This window comes from Lagopus leucura, unplaced genomic scaffold (genome assembly GCF_019238085.1).
Source record: "Lagopus leucura isolate 7727_CA_CO unplaced genomic scaffold, USGS_WTPT01 Super-Scaffold_100052, whole genome shotgun sequence".
Taxonomy (NCBI): domain Eukaryota; kingdom Metazoa; phylum Chordata; class Aves; order Galliformes; family Phasianidae; genus Lagopus; species Lagopus leucura.
In genome coordinates this window covers 4,442-25,755 of record NW_024962298.1, presented here as the reverse complement: position 1 = coordinate 25,755, position 21,314 = coordinate 4,442, and the positions used below count along the sequence as shown (strand labels likewise).

The 21,314-nt window shown below is 54.9% G+C and overlaps 1 protein-coding gene across 1 annotated transcript; it reads left to right on the top strand.

The window, feature by feature from the left end:
- The first annotated feature begins 868 nt into the window (after positions 1-868).
- Positions 869-14,188, top strand: SHF (Src homology 2 domain containing F). Its single transcript, XM_042885811.1, is given in 8 exon segments — positions 869-1,348; positions 4,785-4,914; positions 5,817-6,035; positions 7,395-7,462; positions 7,464-7,533; positions 9,931-10,102; positions 10,397-10,516; positions 13,399-14,188. Coding segments are annotated over 8 exon segments (1,446 nt in total). The 3' UTR covers positions 13,586-14,188.
- The last annotated feature ends 7,126 nt before the right edge of the window (positions 14,189-21,314 follow it).

The following is a 21,314-nucleotide window of genomic DNA, read 5'->3' as shown; positions in this document are numbered from 1 at the left end:
CCTCCCAGAGGATGCAGAGTGCATGCTTTGCCAGCCTGAGGACTGAATGAGAGCCACTGGTGGCAGATGTTGCTGAACATCCTCCTTGGCTACTGACAGGCAGTGGAAGCGCTGTCACTCATGTGCCATCAGCTCTGAATCCTGCTTCATTCCCACCGCTGGACAGACAGATTGAGAACCTCTGTTGTTTCTGTATTGTAATAACTATTTCATCATCTCCATTGGCCAGGATTTAGCGAGTGCCTGACCTCAAATGCTTTGAGCCTTGCGCTCAACCTGTGTGTGGCAGGCAGCTTTTCTCCTCCTGAAGTCTTTTGTATCCCATATTCTCTGAACGCAGATACACTCTGAATTTCCTAATGTGGATTGTTGGGTGCTGTCTGGTTGGGGATCTGGCGGGGTTTCTATGCTAGAAGCAAGCAGTGTGCGCTACTGCTATCCAAACAGCCTCTCCAGAGAACGGGCACCACTCAGCGCAGCCTTCCCATACAATTCAAGCTGCTCCCACTTCTCCTTCTCCTCCTCTCTCTCCCGCGCCGAGGAGAGCGGGGGCAAACTGGGGGGAAGCAGCCAGCCCCGGGAGCAGCCCGCGGCGCCAAGGCAGGCCGGGTGGCGGCGGGGCGGGCCCCGCGGAGGGCGGGCCGGGCGGCGGGGGTGCGGGGCGGACCCGGGGGAAGCGGGCGGGGCGCGGTGGGAGCCGGGCTCGGGGAGCGGAGGGGGGGGGAGCCGGGAGCGCAGCTCGGAGCCCCGCTCGGAGCAGTCGGCGCCGCGGCTCCGGCAGGTGGCACTGGCCGCCTCCCTCGGCCGCCTTCCCCGCTCCCCCCCCCCCGGCCGGGCCGCCCCGGCCGCCCCCAGTCCGCCGGCGCCGATGCTGCTGAGCGGAGCGGCGGCCGGCTCGGAGCGCGGCGGCGGGGCCGGGGCCGGGGCCGGGGCTGAGGCCGGGGCGGGCGGCGGAGCTCCGCAGTGCGTGGGCACCATGGCCCGCTGGCTCCGCGAGCACCTCGGCTTCCGCAGCGCCAAGCCCGCGCCGCCCGCGCCGCCCAAACCCGACTACCGCGCCGGGCCGCCGCAGCCGCCCCCGCCGCCGGGAGGCGCCGCCGAGCCGCTGGCCTCGGCCCAGCCCGACATCGTGGCCGCGTACCGCCTGCAGAAGGAGCGCGACTTCGAGGACCCGTACAGCGGGGTGCCGCCTCCCGCCGCCCCCGACGGGCCCCGCTACGTCTCGCCCAAGCACCGGCTCATCAAGGTGGAGGCGGCCGAGAAGCCGCCCGCCTGTCCCGCGCCGTCCCCCGCCGCCCCCGGCTCGCCCCCCGCCGGCCCCGAGCCGCCCGACGAGCCGCCGCAGGAGGTGAGTGCCGCGGCGGGACCCGAGGGCTGCTGGCGCGTCTCCGACGGGTTCTCCGCGTCTCCCGGCGCTGGCGTCTCTGCGGAGGCGACCCGCGGAGCTCGGGACGTCTCCCCGGTGCCGGGCCGCCCTCCCCGGGCCTCCTTCCCCGCAGCGCCGTGAGCCTGCCGGGGCCTGCCCGGCCCATGCCAGCTGCTTTGTCGGGAAGCGGCCGTGCCTCTTTGTCTGCCGCCTCCGAGCTGGGGATGGAGAGGAGGCGAGAGCGGTCCCCGGGCCGGTGGCACGCAGACGGCGCCAGGGACGAACCCGCGGCAGCGGGCGAGAGTCCGACGGGGCACCGTGCGAATTAAGGCTCGCGGGCGCCCGGCGGTGCTGCAGGATGGGGCCTGCCGGGAGAACTCCTCGCGGATCGGCCTGCCGAAGGGAAGGAGGGAGTTGTTGATAGAACAGTCGCGGGCGTCGCCTGACACGCCGTGGAAACGCGCGCCGAGCGAAACCCGGTCGGGGAACGCTGGATGCAGGCAAACAAGTTGTCGCCGGTGGATCCCGGGAAGTTGCTCTTAGTGCATAATTGCTATTGGAAGGTTTGCGGCGGGGCCCGTTCAGCTGTGATCCCACGAGCTGCCCGCAGCAGAGCAGGGCTTCGGTTTGTTGGGGCCTCCGGGGGGTTCTTCCTCCTGATGGCAGAGGGACGTGAGGTGCTGCAGCCCAGGGACTGGTCTGTATCCATTGGAGTGCAGTGAGAGGCTGGAAAGTGCAGCAAAGAGCCAAGGGCTCGGAGGCGGCTGGGGAAGCCCAGGTAGCAGCGTGGGTCCAGAGGATGTCCTTCATCATCACCCAGGCAGGCGGTGGTGAGGCTATCACCGGATCCTCCCTCTTGATGAGGAGGAGGTTTCTCATTTTTTAGGGTTCTCATGATGGATGGAGGCAGTGCTCGAAGGGCTAGGTAAGCTGGAGATAAGCCCGTTAAAGCTAAAGCCATTTCCCTGGAGGAGCAGTGGAGCATCTACCACAGGGAGACCTTCTGCTGGGCTCAGGCACCTTTTCCAGCTCCCATCTGCTGCACTGAGTGGTGGGAGGGTTCCCTGCCTGCAGCATGGCTGGGTTGCTCACTGTGTCCTTTGTGGAAGTGGCCCAGGAGGACTGAGGGTGGTTGCTGGAAGCTTGCTCACGCTTGTGGTGCCTGTGTCAGGGTGTCCTGAAGCACATGGCACCGGGTGGATCGTCATAGCTTTGTGCAGTCTGTGGGATGGGTGGCATCCTGTGATGACGTGCTTAGGGCACGTTCAGCAGCTCATGTTGCGTTATCAAATGTTCCGGGGGTGGTGGGGACCGGCACAGATCCTCCTCCCTCTGCTTGGTCCCTGTGCTCCATCCCCCACAGCTTGAGCATGGGACAGATTCTTGAGATGTGTCTCAGACTCTTGAGATGTGCCATGCGAGGAACAGCATTGCCAGGATTTCCCTCGATGCACGTGAGACTTAGTGAGGGACCCCCTCATGGCACCACCCTGCCTGAGCCCAGGTGACACCTTTCTTGTCTGCTGTGAGATCTCCCCTTTGGGCCATCCCAACGGGGGCAAGAGACCACCACACGGGCATGTGTGGCTCCAGGTTTGCCAACATACTTAGGGTCAGCCCTGAGATGTGATGCTTCTGATGCAAAGCTTTTGCTGGGAGCACAAGGTCAGCACCGCAGCGTGTGGGAATGGCTGGCCAGGAAACTCCTGGGCGTGTGTCTTTCCTGCCAGAGCCTCTCAACTGAGTCATCCTGTGAGATGCTGTGCTGTTCGCCCCGGGCTCCCCACACCTCCTGTGCCCTGGGTGCAACCGTGTCCGGCTCCTGGGGCAGGGAACCAGGCCCTTCTTCTATGGCCAGCGTTTGTTTTGCTTTTGGGTTTGGCTTTGGTGCTTGCTAAAAGCTGAGCTGTGGGGTGATTCCCCTGGGGAAAAGGTCCTAGAGGTAAAATTAGGGAAATGTTGCACCCAAAGGAGAGAATGAAGCGGTGAAGTTATAACTCAGAGTGGCTCCAGTGTAAGGTGCTGCATGTGGAAGAGCATTTGAGCTGCTGTGCCGGTGTCCTATCTCGTCTGAGTCTGCTCTGCATTGATGGGGTGGGAGAGGGAGGCTCCGGGAGCAGTGCCAGCAGCAAGCCAGGTGTCAGGCTATCTAGTAAAACACATCTAGGAAATGGGGCTTGTGGCAGGCTGTGATGCAGGCGGGTTTGGCAGAGGAACAAGCAGGCAACCCCTTCCTGACCCTGCTGCCACTGTGGAGCCAGAGAGCTCATAGCAGGGAGTGAGGGAGTGCTGGGCATGGTGCCTCTGATGGCACAGAACCTCCCAGGGACTGCGGGCCGCTGAGCAGCTGCATGTTCCCTGATGACTGCTGGGGTTTGCTCTGGGGGTGATGCTATGCTGGTTGTGGGAGAGCTGCCCCTGGATGAGCTGAAGCTGCCCTAGGAGCCCTGGAGGGAGATGGGTGATGGACAAGACACCAAGGAGTTGTGGGGGTGTTTATAACTCCGGTTCCTGTCCCTTTTTCCTGCTGTGTTTTGTTGCTCCAGGCTATTGTCACTTTTCACAGGAAGGAGGAAAGAGGTGTTTTGTTTTAAACCCATTAATCGAAGAGCAGTCTGGCTCTGCCACTGGCTGTGGTGGAGTGGCAGATTGCACCCGTGAGGACAAACCTTGAGCTTGTTGTGTTTTCCTTGTGAAATCGTACCCAGGAGGCTCCTGGTTCTATTTCCTGGTGACTCTTGGTTGCTTGGGGGTCCCCTCCTGCATCACTTGTGATATATGGGGCCTGAGAAGGAAGAGAGGAAGCTATAGGCTGCTCGTAGTCCTTTTGCTAAGAGACACCTAGATGCCTACAGATGTGCCTGCAGCCCTGACAAATAACCAGTGAGCTCCCAGTTTCACCAGTGCCTGCCAGCTTCCCTGAACTGGGTCTCAGGCTGCCTCAGAAAACATGGCCAAGCTGAGAGCCTTACTTTTGGAAACAACCTTGCTGGGGCATCTGTATGGGCGCTAGTGGCTTTGCTGGTGCCAGGCCAATGCTAACAGAGGAGGCTGGGCTGCCTTCTGCTCTGCTTGGCTCTGGCCCAGCTTCTGGGACAAAGGCTGGAGCGTTTCCACTGCTGAGAGTCTCATGCGGGTGCCTGGAAAGCTACAGGCTGCCAGCACCTGCTCTGCAGGATTGCAGAGCCCACTTGGAGCCTTCCTCCAAAAGGAAAACAAAAGGGACAGGTGGAGTGGCAGCAACCCATGGCTCCTGCTGCCAGAACTTGGAGGCTCATCTGTCCCCATGGAGCTTGAGGTCCTGGCTGCTGCTCTGGGTGCTCCTCATGGTGAGGTGGTGACATTTGAAGGGGCTTCAGCTGGTCCCTTGGAAAGGCAGGGAATGGCCTAACCTTTTTCCCGTCCTTCCCTTTTCCAGCTGGCTGTCCTGGAGGACTATGCAGACCCCTTTGATGCTGCGCAGGTGGCTGGTAGCCAGGCAGGGATGGAGAAGGTGACAGAGAACGATGGATATATGGAACCGTACGAAGCCCAGAAGATGATGGCTGGTAAGGTGGAAAGTTCTGTGCAAGGACCACTGCACTCTTCCATTTCCTGCTGCTCTGTGAATTTGGTGGCCACTGCTCTGTTCCTTGCAGCCTCTGCTGGCACCAGGTCTCGCAGGGGTGGCCACCAAATCCGGGGGATGGCTACAGAGGAGCACAGCTGCTTTGCAGCCAGATTTTCACAGATTTACATGCGTGATAGGTTGGCCACAGACAGAGCACTTGTAAAGGCTACATGAGTATTAAAGGCCCCTCAACACTTCTGCTTGCAGTGCTGCTCGTGAGGTTGAGCCAGGAGAGACATGACATTCGATGGGTCTGGCACAGAGCAAGATGGATGTGGGAGCTATTTAATTTGGTTATGGCTGTTGCAGAGCGTGCTGTTGTCTGCTGCAGCAGCAGGGTCCCCCACGGTTTTGTTTATGGCTTGAAAGCAGGCGAGGTGAGAGCACGTGCTCCCAGAGGCATTGCTCTGACTGCTGCAGTGCACGCAGGGCTGCATGCTCCAGGCTCTGGCTCTGCTTTCCTGTCCTGTGGTTTCTCTGGAGCAAATGGTTTCTGTAAAGCTCGTGCAGCTTTTGGAGGACATTGCTGCTTTCTTGGAAGAATCAGCATCAACGAGGAGTCTTATTGTGTCTGTGGAGAGATTTTTGTTCTGCTCAAGAGTTGGACATTTAGTTAAACACTGCACTGTGGGGAGAGCAGGTATACTGATGCTGGTAACTGCTCAGGACCCTGCTGTCTGGCAGCTGAGCTGCTTGTGACAGGCAGTTGCTGGAGGTTTGGGCCCTCTCTGTCACTTGTGCTTCCCACCCTACATCACCCTCAGGTGAAACCAAGCTCTTGTCTGGTTTTGGGGACTGTGACCAAGTGAGAAGCTCACATTCTGTTCCATTTTCTGCTAGAGATCCGCCAGAAAGGCTTACGGGAGGCTCCAACCCGGCCACTTCACCTCTACGACACTCCTTATGAGCCCATCTCTGGAGGGCTGGATGTGGACACTGACCGCCCTGCCTGCCCCAGGCCTAGGGAATCTCGATTGCCTGAGGATGATGAGCGGCCGCCGGAGGAGTACGACCAGCCCTGGGAGTGGAAGAAGGAGAGGATCTCCAAAGCTTTTGCAGGTGAGCTGGGATGGAGGCAGCTGGAGTTTTGAGAAGCAGCTACTGATGCCGTGTAGCATTTTGTAGTGGGGAAGCTGGGATGGTGGTGTCAGCTTCTGCATTTCTGTGTCTCAGGGAGTGATGTTTCACTTGCACAGTGGCTGTTTGTCTTCAGCAAGGCTTGTGGCAGCCAGGCTGTGTGGGGCTGGTGGATGGAGCTGCCTTGGCAGCCTATCCAGTGCCATCTCCGACTGCCTGACTGATCAGCATCTCTGGTGCCAGCTGACTCCCGTCTCCCACCCCAAGTTACAGGGCCAGGGCTCCATCTCCAGCCCAGGAAGAGCTCTGCTTCCTTGAGATCACCTTTTGCAGGAAGGAGGGCTGGGCTGTCCCTGGCAGGCTTTGGCCAGACGAACGTCCATCCCCCTGACCTGTTTATCCATGTTGCGGGATCGATTGTGTTTGTGTTTGTTAATGAGGAAATCCATGCTGTGCATTAGTGTTGGCTCCATTGCCAGCACTGGCTAATTGCCACGCTCTTATCTAAGATGCATTTGAATTTGCAGCAGTGTGTCTGTGCTGCTGCTGGTGTGCACAAGGCATGAGCCTGTGATGGCAGTGGAGAGGCGTGGAGGCTGGGGCTTGGGAGTGATTCACCTTTTGAGTGAATGTGACACTGGTGTCTGATTGTCCCTGTGAGTGGCTGGGATTTGGGTCCTGGCACCCTGAGCTGAGGATTCAATTGGGCTGGATTTGTGCTGAGGTATCTGTGTAGGGGATTTGCCCGTTGCCCCTGGGTGGAGGAGGTGCATTCGTACATCTGGCTCATGCATAGATGCTGCCCAGGATGCTCCAGGTTGGCTCTGAGTCTGGAAGGAATTAATGCATGGCAAAGCCAGTTGCCATTCCTTGGCATGTGTGTGGGATCTCAGGAGCATCCTGAGATGCTGGAATCTCCCTGCTGGTCCCCCCGTTGAGACACAGTGGTACCAGCACTGGGCTAATCCACTGCGAGCTGCATCTGCGCTCCCTTCCCTGCTGCTGCAGACTGCCTCCAGCCACCTCATCATAGACTGCTCGTCCTACAGGATCCTGGCTGTCACCTGGAGCTTTGCTGGTTCTGGATGCCTGTCTGGGCAGCCAGCACCCTTTCCCCTTCCACCCCTCTTCCTCCTGTCACCTCCCTTAGCCCCATCTCTGCTGGTGGTGGCTGTGGGTCCCCTTGGCCAGCACATGGCTCCTGGGAATTCAGTCTTTACCTTACAGCTGCTGTTTTTCTCATGAGGTCTGGTGTTGCTGACGTTTTTTTTCTAAGCCTTCTGTTTCTCTCTTTCTCTTTCTCTCTCTTCCTACCCCTCCCTCACCCCTCCTTGTATCCAGTTGAAATCAAGGTCATTAAAGACCTGCCGTGGCCGCCACCGGTGGGACAGCTCGACAGCGGTGAAACCCCCCCCGGACAGTGAGGCCAATGCCTCCGTCCCCCCGCAGCACGGCTCGCAGAGCTACGAAGATGCCAACGGTGGGTGTCGCATGACAGCTGGGGTCCGGGGGGGCTCGGCCGATGCCTGCTGGGACTCTACCAGCACTGTGCCACGCTCTGCAGGTCCCCTCTCCCCCCCCCCCCCCCCCCCACTCCTCCTCCTCTTCCTCCTCTTCCTCCTTGGCTTGCCCGTCCTGGGCAGGACACACATGTTGTCCTTGCCTTTTCCACATCTCTGGTTACATGTCTTTGTGCCTGCGGTGGTCGAGCTGCACCGGGGGATTTTTCAGTGGCAGTTATTATTGACTGTTTTGTTCCCTCCTCTTTGCCTCCAAATTCCCAGCATTTGATGGCCGCTTTTAGCTTTTCTTTTTGAGCATTTAGTTGATGTTTTCCTGTGACTCTTAATATGCAACCCCCTTATGGGCACGATACCAGCTTATTCAGATCTCACCACTGAAATTTGGGGTTATTTTTTCCCCAGGTGCATCCCTTTGTCATTCAGCATCACTCTGTTTCACCTGTCGTTTCCCTGCCTTGCTGTTCAGTGGCAGGAGATCCCTCTGGATTCCCAGCTCTTGCTTTCACTATCCTGAAGAGCTCCATCTCCCAGACACGCTTTGTCATCTCAGGTTTGCCTTTCTGCAGAGCCCTTTTTGTGCATGCTGGGAGGCAGAGCCCCTGCTAAACTCTCCTTGAGCTCTGCTGGCCATTTCACTTACGGCAGCCAATGACTGCGGCTTCTCTTTTGACCCATTATTAATTTTTTAATGACCTTGTTCTGCAGTAAGGTTTTTTACAAGAGCATCGTCTAAAGGGCTTCTGTCAGGACCCACCCAGGCTGGTGGGTCCGGACTGGGCTGGCCTTGCTTACATGAGACCAATGTGTGAGACGTGACTTTGCAGCATGCTGTGCCCACCCGTGCGTCACTAAGGCTGTTCCTGATGGATGCTGTGATATGCCAGCTGCGGACATCTGATTTCCTTGTCTGCAATTACCCAGATCCCTGCAGAGCTTCATACAGACCCTGCTGGCTCCCCACGAGGTTGTGTGTGACGGCCGATGTTGCTTCGCAGGGACACCCTGCAGCAGTGTGGCTGCCCCACATGCCCTCCTGGTGAGGCCACAAGCAGCTCATCCCAGAAGGAGAAGGGCCTAATGGAAAACTTCCCGCTTCTCTTTGTACGATAAATGCAGGTGTCACGCAGAACTAATTTGTGTGCTGCACAGCCACCTCCTTCCTCTGTCATTTGTTATCCCTGCAGTCGCTCTGAAGACATCGGTTTGTCATTTTTCCTGGCTTAAGCAACACAAACGCTCATTTTCATTTTGACTCGCTTTGTTGTGTTAAGTTTATCTCGACGGAGTTACGTGTTATTTTCTACTGTCCCTGTCTGGGGGTGACTTGAGCTTCTTGAAGGATGTCTTCTCCATCCCGGGGACTTGTTTTTAATATCCTGTTTAATCATGTGCATGCCTCTGCTGCTCTCTGACAGATACTATGTATTTCTTCTGAGCCTCTAATATGATGACTTTGTGCTGCTAGCAAGTGCTTCAGCCTTCTGATTGCCTGACTTTTTAATGATTGCCCCAATTTTTTAAGGTGATGAGTTGAAATTGAAGCCTCTAGCCAGCTGCTACAGGCAAGGGCAAGCCCATGTAAAAGCTGAACCTCTGCAGAGGCATGGCCTGAGCACCTCGTTCCTCAGCTCCTCCTGAGGAAATTTGAGCTGAGATGTTTGCGGAGGACTGAAAAAACTGCATTGGTGAACAGGGAAGCTTATCCCAAGGGCCAGGTCCGGCACACCCACCCTTGGGGCAGTTGTGCTCTGCAGCAGCATCCGCCAGCAGCTCTGCCGATCAATAAGTAATTTGTGCGAGGGGGCTCACTTGGCAGGGGAGCAATAATGAACTCTCTGGAGGAGGGAGAAACAATATTATTAATGCTGAAATCATCTTGCACGGAAATAACATTCAGTGGGAGGCTGGGTCCCCAGGGCACATCTTGGTTAATCCCCCTCCTGCTTCTTCCTTCAGCTCCATCTTCCTCACTCCTCTTTTCTTCTTTTCAAGATTGGAGAGCCTCTCAGTACTAATTCTCTTGATGGGGATGCCTAATTGTATGCTGCAACCACCGAATCTCGTTACATTAGCAACACACGTAAGCTCTCTGAGCTTATGAAACCTCACTGGAAAATATTTCCAGGGACTGGGGCATGGTGAGAACCCCGCTCTGCACTGAGTCTTGGGGGTGGATGCTGCATGGAGCTGCCCTGTGCTGTCCTCGTATGGGGACGGGGCAGTGAGAGGGACCCAGTGTGATTTGGCATGGCTCTGGCTGTCTCTGCAGCCTTCTTCTGCATGGGGAGAGCTGGGTTTGTTTGCAGTCTGTCAGACTGTCCCTGCCACCGCTGTGATGTCCGTCTGTCTTGCAGGGCCATCAGAGGGGCTGGGCTATGGCCGCACCTCACCCTGCAGAGAGGAGAAGGCTAGGGCTGCCCTCAGACATGGTACCAGCAGCCTCAAGAGCACCAAGGCATTGAGCACGGAGCCTGGTCCCTTCCTTGGGGAGAGGATTGACCCCGCGCTGCCCCTGGAGAGCCAGTGGTGAGTTCTTTTGTATCCAGGTGTTCTTTTCAGTTTTCTTTCTTTTTCAGTTCTTTTGTTCTCCAGGCGGCTCTTTTGTATCCCCATCGCTGTCTTCCCCTCACTTTCTTCCCCAGCACTGTGTTTCTGCCACCTCCTACTTGTCCCCGCTGCCCTCCTTAGGCTACCCCTGCCCCCTGGCACCCTCTGCCACCCGCACCCCTTACCCCCAGCATGGGGACTGGCGTCACTGCTGCCACGAGGCTCTGTGCTGCTTGAAGCATGCATGTAGCCAAGTCCCTCTCCCCCCCGCAGCTGGTATCATGGGGCCATCAGCCGGACGGACGCAGAGACGCTGCTGAGGCTCTGCAAGGAGGCCAGCTACTTGGTGCGCAACAGCGAGACCAGCAAGAACGACTTCTCCCTCTCCTTGAAGTGAGTGAACCTGTGCAACCTGGGGGGCTGCAGCTGGGGCCGTGCTGTGCTGTCTTTGCAGCGGAGGTGATGCTGTGCGTGTACCCCCAGTGCTTTGGGGGCTTGGAACAGCACACTCCACAAGGCTGCTCGGGGACAACAGCAGGGCTTTGGAATACGAGATCTGCCTTTCTTTGTGGGGTGGCACAGGCTTTTGACGTTTGGTTTGGTGTCTGGCAGAAGCGTCTCTTGGGAAGACTTCCAGAGCTAGAGGCATGCTGCTTTCCCCTTGGCAGTGCTCATAATCCCTCAGACAGATAAAATGATGTGCCCTATTACTCACTTGAATGTGTGTGATTACAGCTTCCAGCTCTGGCTTATTGCTGCCCCTTTTTGTAGCTGAATTTCATGAGAAAATAAAGTCTGTACAATCCTGTTATTTATGGAAATGTCCCCAGCCCTTCTTCCCCAGCCCTCTTAAACGCTGAAGCCGTTCCTTAGCCGTGTGGTAGAGAGGGCACTGTGCTGCTTTGATTTCTCAGCAGGGAAGCCTCGCTCCCACAGCATGGCTGGGTTTCTGCTTGGGTCAGGAGGGGATCTTTGTACCTTCCCCAAATTTTCCACTTTCTCTGAGAGCCAAAGCTGCATGAAGCATCAAGGTACGTGCACAGAGCTCCATTCCTAGCTCCTTGGGGAGTCTTGGGGCAATCTGAACCTGCAAAAATAAAGCTGCTTCTGTCCTGAAGATGATGATGGATTAGCAAATACTTCCTTGTCCTTCTGCAGGGCTAGTACATTAGCTCTCTTCCTGGCACGTAGGAAAAAAGTATTGAGCACTTCAGTCATCCCTGCCTGATGGCAGACCAGGTGTCCCTACCCTTTTCTCAATATACCCAATATTTTCCCAGTGGTCTCTGTACCTGTATTGCTACCTGGCAGATTCAGCCTCCCCTGTTTATTTTCCAGTGCCACAGTTGTGAATTAGATTTCTCCATCTCTTTTTTTTTTTTCCTTTTTTTTTTTTTTTCTTTTTATTTCTGCCTTCAGCACCAAAGTGGGGCAGATGTTTATCTGGAAAAAAAAAAAATGTATCTGTGCTTCCTTCTGTGCTTGTAGCCTTTAGATCAGACAGCAAACCTCTTGCAAAAGCTCATCGCTTTCATTTCTTTGTCGGAATTTTTACTGATTTTTGAGTTTTCTCAGTAATGTTTCCTTGCCTTGGGGCGAGCTCTTCTGAAGCAACAGCTTCTGCTGATTGGTGAGCGGTGTTGGAGGCCATGAGATGTCCTCTCAGCCACCAGTAAGCCATTACATGTGTCTGAGAGGTGGCATCGGGATTGGTGGGACTCCCTCCCTCTCCAGCGTGGCTACCCCCCAGGTCAGCTGAAAAGCTCTGATACTGTGTATTTCCCCATTTTCACAGCTTCCCTACAATTCAGTCATCTCTTTGGATTTTTTCTCCCTGAGTCTCGTGGCAAGAATGCCCTTCTCAAATGGCACACGTGGGTGGGACGTAGCCTTGCAGCTCTGTGCTTCTGCCCACAGGAGGCTGCATCCCATCCAAGAGCTGGTCAGGCAGTGTCCAAGATCTTCATCTGCAGAGACCGCACAGTCTCAGGAATGTGATTTTTACTGCGTTGCCTTTCTCTATAGAGCCTTTTCAAGGAACATCCCTTGGGATGCTTTTTATATAGCTCTAAGCTGCTTGCCTGCATCTATCTCTCTTTCTCTTTTTTTTTTTTTTTTTTTTAAAAAAAACTATTTTTCTCGAGGAAGGGGGAGTGACTGAAGAGATGATCTGAAAGTGGAGCTCTGGTGCTGATCCCCAGTCATTTTGTGTTGCCTTAAAGGAAAATGTGCACAAAAGAGAGCAGCAGGAGCCTGCCAGGTAGCTGGGAGGCTTAACCCTGTCATGACCACTCTGGCTGTGCTGCCCCTCAGAGTGCTGTGGGCAGGATTATGCTGTATTAACTGCTCAGAGGATGAGTCACTGGCAGCTCATTCCTTCCTGGAGGCAGCTGAAGCTGTGGTGTGGAGGCTGGAGGCTCTCTGTGCCCGTTGCATGGTGCAGAGGTTGCAGCAGCTGCTGGCTGTGACTCTGCTGGCTTTTCAGTGTGCTCCCTTGAGCATTTCCAGTCTTGGTCACATCTCTGAGCTTGCAACATAAACCTAGGGAGCAATTGGGGCAAAACCCACCCCGCAATGGACCTTGTGTGGCAGCTCTCCTCCAGCACTTACCCTGTACTGAGCCCTGTGTGTGCCCCAGACACAACCCCTTTCCCGGTGGGGTTGGCTCCCTGCTTCTCAGCTCCTAAATGGATTCTGCTAATGCAGCTGCTCTGTCCATTATGGGCACTGTCTCCAGCTGGGGGGATGGGACTGGCCTGCACAGCACTGGATACGGCTCAGCATTGCTGATGAGGTCCTGTCTGCTTTTAAGTCATCAATATTTTGCTGTAATGTGCATTCCAGACGCTGCAGACAGGCTGTGGCTCTCCTCAGAGACGCAAATTAATAGCAACAGGGCCATTAGCCCGTCACTTGGAATCAGAGCTCGTGGCAGTATCTGCCTGCGCAGCCGCGTGTGGCTCAGTGCCTGTGCTGTGCCGGGAAATGGCCTCGCTATGCTGAGCGGGTTTTATGGGGCCTGCAGTGATGGTAAAGGGAGGGGGGCACAGCCTGAAGGAGGAAATCCTGCTTTACTGCAGCAAGGCAGGGGATGCACCAGCCTGACGCCTCCTGGTGTGACTGCTGTGTGAGCTGGGGTGGCTGTAAGAAGGGCTTTATTCCCACTGGGCTGAGAGCTGCAGGACCGGAGGGCGATGTGAGAAGGGCCATGGCTGCAGGGGTGGGGGTCTGGGGACTGCTGTCTCCTCTAACCCTGCCTCTGTCTTTCCTCACAGGAGCAGCCAGGGCTTCATGCACATGAAACTATCCCGGACCCAGGAGAACAAGTACGTGCTGGGTCAGCACAGCCCGCCCTTTGACAGCGTGCCAGAGATCATTCATCACTACGCCAGCCGCAAGCTGCCCATCAAGGGGGCTGAGCACATGTCCTTGCTTTACCCGGTGGCTATCCGCACTCTATAGCTGTCACCACGCACGAGCCGAGCTCGAAGCTGTGTGGACCTGAAGGTGGCCTGTCTGCAGGGCCGAAAGCTGCTGTAGTGGATGGGCACCAGAGCAGCGAGCTGGGCACAGATGGTGTTACTGGGGACTTTGGCAGCTAGACCCCTCGTCATGCTCTCACCTGGGGTTCCTGTGTGTCAGTGTGCCTGCTGGGATGGTGGCAGGGAGAAGGAGCTGAGTGGGAGCATCCATGTGCTGCCCTCCCCCTCTTGGGAAGCAAGGACTGGAACTGGGGCCCCGGAGAGGACATGAAGGGAGCAAGGTGCAGTAAAGGGGGGAAGAAGTATCCTGGGATGTCTCCTGAGGGCACCTGGCTCTGCCCACGTCCTGAGTGACAGAGAGGATGCCCTGTGCCTGCTGGTGAGGAGGCTGGTGCTGTCACAGTGAGGCACAGAGGGGGAGGCTGCTGGGGCTCCCACCCGTGTGGGTGCTTGGTGCTCCTTGCCTTCATTTGCCAAATGTACATAGTAACTGGTCAGAGCCGCGCATGCAGCACCACTGCCTAATAAAGCGATGGATGCACGGTCACCTGCTCTGCAGGGACTCTGTACCCTCAACCCAAAAGCTGGGTGGGGAGCTGGCATGACAAAACTCTGCTAAACAGCAGGGAGGGGATTTTACTAAGCAAAATTGCTTCATTTCTCATTCTCATGTACAGAGAACTGAGTAGTTCAGCACAGTCATCAGTGACACGGGACAAAAGACAGCTTTCGTGTCCTGAGTGTGTCTTTGAGACCCTTTGTGGGCGGCAGTAAGCTGGGTTTGCCTGTTATGCCGGGCTGAGGGGGATGCTCTTGAGGCTCCTTGGCTTGTTTTTCTTTACCTCTTGTAAACCTTAGGCAAAATCCCTGAATTTCCCAGGTTTGTCCTCTTCCCTGGATGTGTAGTGGCTCTAGCCCTGTTTGTCTTCCAGACACCCTGTCTCTGGGGCAGGTTGTTTCTCTTCTTCCTATGTCTGAAGTTACATGCTCCCAGGACAAAGCTGATCCTGTTGCTTTGCTGGGAGGGTGGAGATGGTCCGTGGGACCATGAGGACTTTGTACAGGCTCTGACATTTTCTACACTCAATCCATAGCTGAGGAATTGCTGCTTCAATGGCCTATCGTGGCTTTGAGCTTCTGTGGGGGCACAGGCTGTGTGCTGCATGAGGCCTGCAGAAGCCATGGTACTTTGTTCCCCGATGTTCAGCCTCCACCACTTCTTAAAAGGCTGTGGTTTGAGTTTGTCTCGGGCACTCAGTGTCTCCTTACAGCAGTGCTCAGCTGCTGGCAGCCCTGGCTGCCTCTCCCCAGCCCAACGAGGCACCTTGTCCAGTGGGGATGGAGCGACTCTGGCTGGAGGGTTTTTCTCCTGGAACTGCTTCTGTGAGTACCAGAGCATGCAAAAAGGGTTGGAGATGCTGGAATGCATCTGCAGAGATGCTCTTAGGTGCCCTAGCTGCATTGAAAATGCTTTAACAGGCTCTTGCTTTGTATTGCTACTGCCTTCCTAGTGACTGGCAAGTAAAGCAGAGGCTACTTGAATCCATGCAACCAGGGAAGAAAAGCACAGGAGAGCTTCACCATGTATTCTGAGTTGTTTTTCTCCCTTGAGAAACGGTGGCAAAGAACAAAGTGGCTGGCAGCTGCCTGCACCAGCGAGCTTGTGTCCTGTCAGTGAAATCCCACCTATGCAGCCTGGCTGCATATTAGGTGTCCCTGCCAAACAGAGAGCAGCTGGGTCAGGCTTAAAAATCGGGACAAGGTGTGACTAGGCTGGTGTTCGATGGACACTCACAGGCATGTAGCTTCTGGCCCTCCCCTCCTCTCATTTGCCCTGGGGATTTTTGGCTCTTGCTTCAAAAGCCTGATTGTGGTGGAGGATTTTGCCTGCGTTGTTTGGCCTGATGGCCTGCAGGAAGATGCTCAGGATGGAGCGATGCTCAGCTTCCCCAAGCCAGCCTGGTCAGGGTTTGGACCTGAGCTTCTCAAATCGAGCAGATCCATGCAGGTCCTGCACATCTGGGGTCTCGTTTAGGGATTCCCACAGAAAGTATATTGCTCTGAGCATGGCTCTGGCTCTGGAATACTGTTGCATCCTCTCTTTGTGATCCTCAGGCGCTTCTCAGAAAATGTAGATGGATTGAATCTTCCAACGGGACTGTATAACCAAGATGTTATAATTGCAATATAATCAAAAGAGTAAGGCAAAGCAAACAGGGATCACAAAAGAGAATAAGTAGAAGAGCTTACCCTTGGGTTGAGCTCACTAGAAGATATCAAAGAGGAGGATCTCCAGAAGAGATCCTTCCCCTCTGGTAGCCAGCTCTTAAATAGGTCCAGGAGGGGTGGAGCCTGGCTCCACCCCTTCCGGTAGCACAGGTGAATTGCCTTCACCTGTGCTCCTCTGGCTGACTCATGGCTCACCTCAGGTGATCAATCAGAGGTTCAGGCCGTGACTCAGCAGTTGCCATACAGGGACTTAGCCCTGTTTTTGCTCTCCTGTGAGTGAAATGAGTTTTGTTGGGAAATAATAGAAGGGCAGATGTGTAACAGGGATAGTGTAGTGACAGGGGATCCCCATTCATGACCCGAGCAGCCTGATGTGGCTTTGAGATTAACCCCACTGAGGGCGTGAAGGTGGTCAAGAGACCTTTCTTTGTAGCAGTTCCCAACCCACTTGTTGTCCCAGCAATCCCCCACACCCTGCAGCTGCCTCTGTTCTCCATCCTTCCTCCCTGTTAGTGAAACAGCTCTGCCATTCATTGCCTGATCTCTAGTTCCTTGCTAAGCCCTCCATAATTTCCAAACTGCTGTAGCATGCTGTAGGCCGTGATAATGAAGGAAAGAAGTTTGTTTCGTAATTGGATTAGTGCTGCTGGGAGCGTGATCTTGCACAGAGGTCAGGTTGGAGCTGCACAGCCCTGGAGCCCCACACTGCTCTGCCTGGTTGTGGGCCAGCTTGGGTCTGTGCTTGCTCCTGCAAAGGCCTTTGCTGGCCAAAAGACACAGCATTGCAGGAGGAAGGCATCCCAGAGCTGTGAAGGGTTGATTCAGGGCTGAATTTGAACCTGCCTTCCTTGGAAATGGGAATGTTTGCTGAAACTCTGTTAGCATCCGCAGTATCCCTTGCCTGCTAGAAATGAAGCGGTTTGGTTAGGGTCAGGCTTGATGTGAGCTTCATCACCTTTCCCAGCACGAGCCCTCAGGGCTCCTGAACACCAATAGCTGATCCTTGTGGGTTTGAGTAAAACCCATGTAGGCAGTTGTCCATCATCAATGCCCCCCCTCCCTGCCTCTCTGGCCTGCAGAAGTGCTGTTAAACCTAAGCCTGGTGATTAGATTAAACCCCAGCCCTATCAGTGATGCCTGAGTTGCTTGGATGTTTCTGAGAACAGTGCCGTGTCCTGTCTCCAGCCACGGCAATCTCCAGTGCTGCAGGAGAAGGATCAAACAAAACCTCAGCTGACAAAGTTTATAGCAGAGTGGAGAAATTTGTTCCCGACCCCTGCAGGCTACCAGCAAAACGTGCAGCGTAGCACGTGTTGTGCACACATGGCACACACATGGTGCGGCTGAATGCCTCCTTTCAAATCTCGTGGAGACCAGCATGTTTGACGCAAGGGGCAGCTTCAGCTCCTGACTCAGAGACCACCCTTGCTCAGTTCCTTTGGTGTACTTCCCCAGCATCATCTCAAAGCAGTTTCTTGTTCCTGCTGCCCTCTTTGGAAACTGTCCCAAAACATCTGTGCTCATATGCTTCCACCTAATTTTCAGTCTACACTTGTGATGAGTTCTGTCCTTTACACAGTTTTGGGGTAGGCTGTCTTTAAAGCAGCATGCTTGGGCAGATCTTGTGGGTGAGATCTTCCCAGTGCCTTGCTACTGGTGCAGCTCTGTCCTTCTTGAAAACTTAGCCTCACTCTCATCCCTGAACTGTTTGCTGTTGGTATTCATGGGGTCACTCCAATACTAGGGGTGGAGACAAAATCCTAGAAATACCTCTTCACTCAGAGACACCCTTGTTAATACAAACCATCATTTACTTGATTAGCTGGTTCCTCCACTGTAACCATACCCACCACTCCCGTCATTGGAAACTGGTTCCTGTTTCTCCAACCAGCCTAAATGTGCTGCATAATCTTGTCTAAGAAGTTACTTATGAGAGAAGATCATTAAATTAAACTGACAGAATGTATCTGTGATAAATCGTTTCCATTTGCCTTCCTATCTTGAAGCTGGATTTCCTTCAGAACCTGCTCAGAGCCTCAGAAGTCTGTATGTTTGAATCTCTTTCCTTTTCTGGGGGGCGTCAGCTGAATTTGCTTGCTGTTTAAGCTCTTTTCATGTTACCCTAAATCTGGTCCTTTTTTCACAGTGATATGACCGTGCTCCTTTCCTCTTTTATCTCATGCAGTATCTCCCCGTTGACCCTCATCTCATGCATTGGCAGCGTGTCCTCACGTGGTGCCTGGGGCACTGTCCCTCACGCCCTGCTCAGCCTGGTGATCCGTGCAGCTACGAGCCTTTCATTTCCAGGATAAAAGTATGCATGCTGAATTTTTCTCCATTAAATGGCAGTGCACAGCAAGCCCTGCTTTGTGCCGGCGTGGGACCAGCAGCTCTCTGCACATGCACGTCCTCTCTCGCTGTTTGTGTTCGGGGTAGGCTTGCTGTGCAGATACAGTGCACTGTGATTTACTGCCCATATGCAGCATTACAGCCTCTCTGCGCATGCACAGCATGTCATGATTTACTGTAGGCATTAATGGTTACCTCTCGGCACATTCGCAGCTCGTCTGGTTTTATGCCCGTGCTCAGTGCTGTCTCTCTGGCGGTACACAGCCTGGCCCTATTTACACGCTAGGTTCTTTCACCTCTTTGCCCCACTTGCTGCTCACACTTGCCTCTGTCTCTCTCCGAGGAGCACAGTCTGCCCAACTGGCCACTTGCACACAAGGCAGTCTCCAATTTACCACACATGCAATGGATGGGTGCTCCGTGTGGTGTAGCGTTGCCTCTGTGTGCTCACGACATCCTGATCTATGGCATGCGTGTTAGTGGCAAGTCCTGGTTTCTCATGAAGTGTCGTGCAGCCCCTGCACAGGCGCAGTGCAGCGTTGCTATCTGCATGTGTGCAAGCGCTGTCGTTGTGTTCTGACATCTGAGCACCCCCTCCTTCCTTATTTATGGTACAGACTGCAGGCTCTGTGCTGCGTGGAATTCCCTTTACTTCCTACACATGCAGGCTGTCTGACCCTCCCCTGCCCATGGCCGTCTGTTCTGTCCCTTGTAACTGTGCCTCACAAGGGCTGAGATGCAGCCTTGCATCACCACCGTGGGCTGCCCTGGCTGATAGCCTGCTCTGCAAACTGTAGGCTGCGGGAGGTGTTGCAGTCTGGTCTCTGGAAGGCAGCAAGACCTCTTGTCCTGTGAAGGTCATTTAACCAGAGCTCCAGGTGCCATCTGGATTGCAGCATCTCTGGTGAAGCCTTTCCAAAGGATACTGATGGGCTGCCAATGACTAACCCCCACCCTTGGCTTGAGAGAGCAAAAGGGGAAAAGTGTCCTGTCAGAGCACACAGAAATGCTTCAGAGGGCAGAATGGACCGTGCACATGCTCAGCAATGTTGACTGCTGTCACTTGAAGACTTTGCAGAACGTACCCATCAGGCTCACACCAGGGAAAGTGAGGAAGGTGTGACTCCCAGCTATGGCATACAACTGCCTGTGAAGGAAGCATGGGAGAGTCAGAGTCTCCTATCACTTGCTCTGGGAAGGTTTGTAGTCTTGGTTGTGACACTGGAGGACAGCATGCGCAGAGAGCTGTCAGCTGGAGGGGAGCTGCTGGGTGGGTGAGGAGGGGAGGAGCTGTGTCTCCTGCAGTTTGTTGCAGGGAATGTGGCTTCTGGTTTTACTACAGAAAGCAGCACATCATACACCAGAGTAGACAAGAGACTAAGCACAGGGGTGTCCTCAGTGCAGTCCTCCAGAGGGCCCCACTTAGTTGAAGGTCTCTCCAAAATCCATCTTTGGGCTTTGTGGCTGTGGCCCTGCCTGCCTGCAGACTGTATGGTAATTCTGGCAGTTCTCACAGGCAGTTGCTGCTCCTGCTATCAGTGTTGTGATAATTGTCCCCGCGGGGCTGGTCCTGCTCAGGGCCATTAGCAGCAAGATCCTTTCATCAGAATATGTCTCATTCCTGTCTTGCCAACTACAGTAAATGTCTGTCTGTTACCAAGGCATGTAACGGCACCAGGTTGGGTCACTCTGTAGTGGGGGCTGATTTTCATACGCTTGCAGGATTCTTAGCATGTGGAATGTCCTCCCCCCAGCTCTGCCATCCATTCAGAAGTGCAGCTGCTATGCCTGCGGTCTCTGCCATGTGGAGAGTGGAGCAGGTGATCCCTCCCTGATGGCAGAAGCGATGCTGATTTCCATTTAGATAGAAGAATTTCAATCTCAGCTTGATGTCTCCTTGCAACTCAAGACCCAAATTTCCAATTTGCTTTATTGTGTGAAGCCAGATGCTCTCTGCTGGCTTGGGAACTGAGACACGCTTAAGGTGCTGTGCCCTAGCACAAGAGGACAGTCAGCGACTGTTTATCCATTTTTAGCTCCCCAGGCAGCTTGCACATGTGGCTGCATGGCTCCTGCCACACACTGACACCCGCTGCCCTGCCTAGGGCCCAAAGCACCTTCCCTACCTATCAGCCCCCTGATCTCACCTTTGCCCAGAGTCACAGAATCACAGAATCACAGAATCACCCGGGTTGGAAGGGACCCCAAGGATCATGTAGTTCCAACCCCCCTGCCTAGCAGGGCCACCAAACATACACATTCAGATCAGGTTGCCCAGGACCCCGTCCAACCTGGCCTTAAACACGTCCAAGGACGGGGCATCCACAACCTCCCTGGGCAGCCCGTTCCAGGGCCTAACCACTCTCCTAGTAAAGAACTTCCCCCTAACATCCAACCTAAATCTTCCCTCCTTCAACTTAAAACCATTTCCCCTAGTCCTGCTGTTATCAGCCCTTTTGAAGAGTTTACTCCCCTCCTGGGTGTAGGTTCCCTTCAGGTATTGATAGGCTGCAATGAGGTCACCCCGCAGCCTTCTCTTCTCCAGGCTGAACAAGCCCAACTCCCTCAGCCTGTCCTCATAGGGGAGGTGCTCCAGCCCCCTGATCATCTTAGTTGCCCTCCTCTGGACCCTTTCCAAAATCTCTATGTCTTTCTTGTACTGAGGGCTCCACACCTGGACACAGTACTCCAGATGGGGCCTCACAAGAGCCGAGTAGAGAGGGACAATCACCTCCCTGTCCCTGCTGACCACCCCTCTCCTGATGGAGCCCAGGATCCCATTTGCCTTTCGAGCTGCCAGAGCGCACTGCTGGCTCATGTTCAGTCTCTCGTCCATCAGGACCCCCAGGTCCTTCTCTGCCGAGCTGCTCTCAAGGACCACTCCTCCCAGCCTGTACAGGTGCCTGGGGTTCCTCCGGTCCAAATGCAAAACCTTGCACTTTGCCGTGTTGAACCTCATTAGGTTCACCCGAGCCCAGCCCTCCAGCCTGTCGAGGTCCCTCTGAATGGCATCCCTTCCTTCCACCGTATCAACCGCACCACTCAGCTTGGTGTCGTCAGCAAACTTGCTGAGGGTGCACTCAATTCCCTCATCGATGTCATTAATAAAGATGTTAAAGAGCACCAGTCCC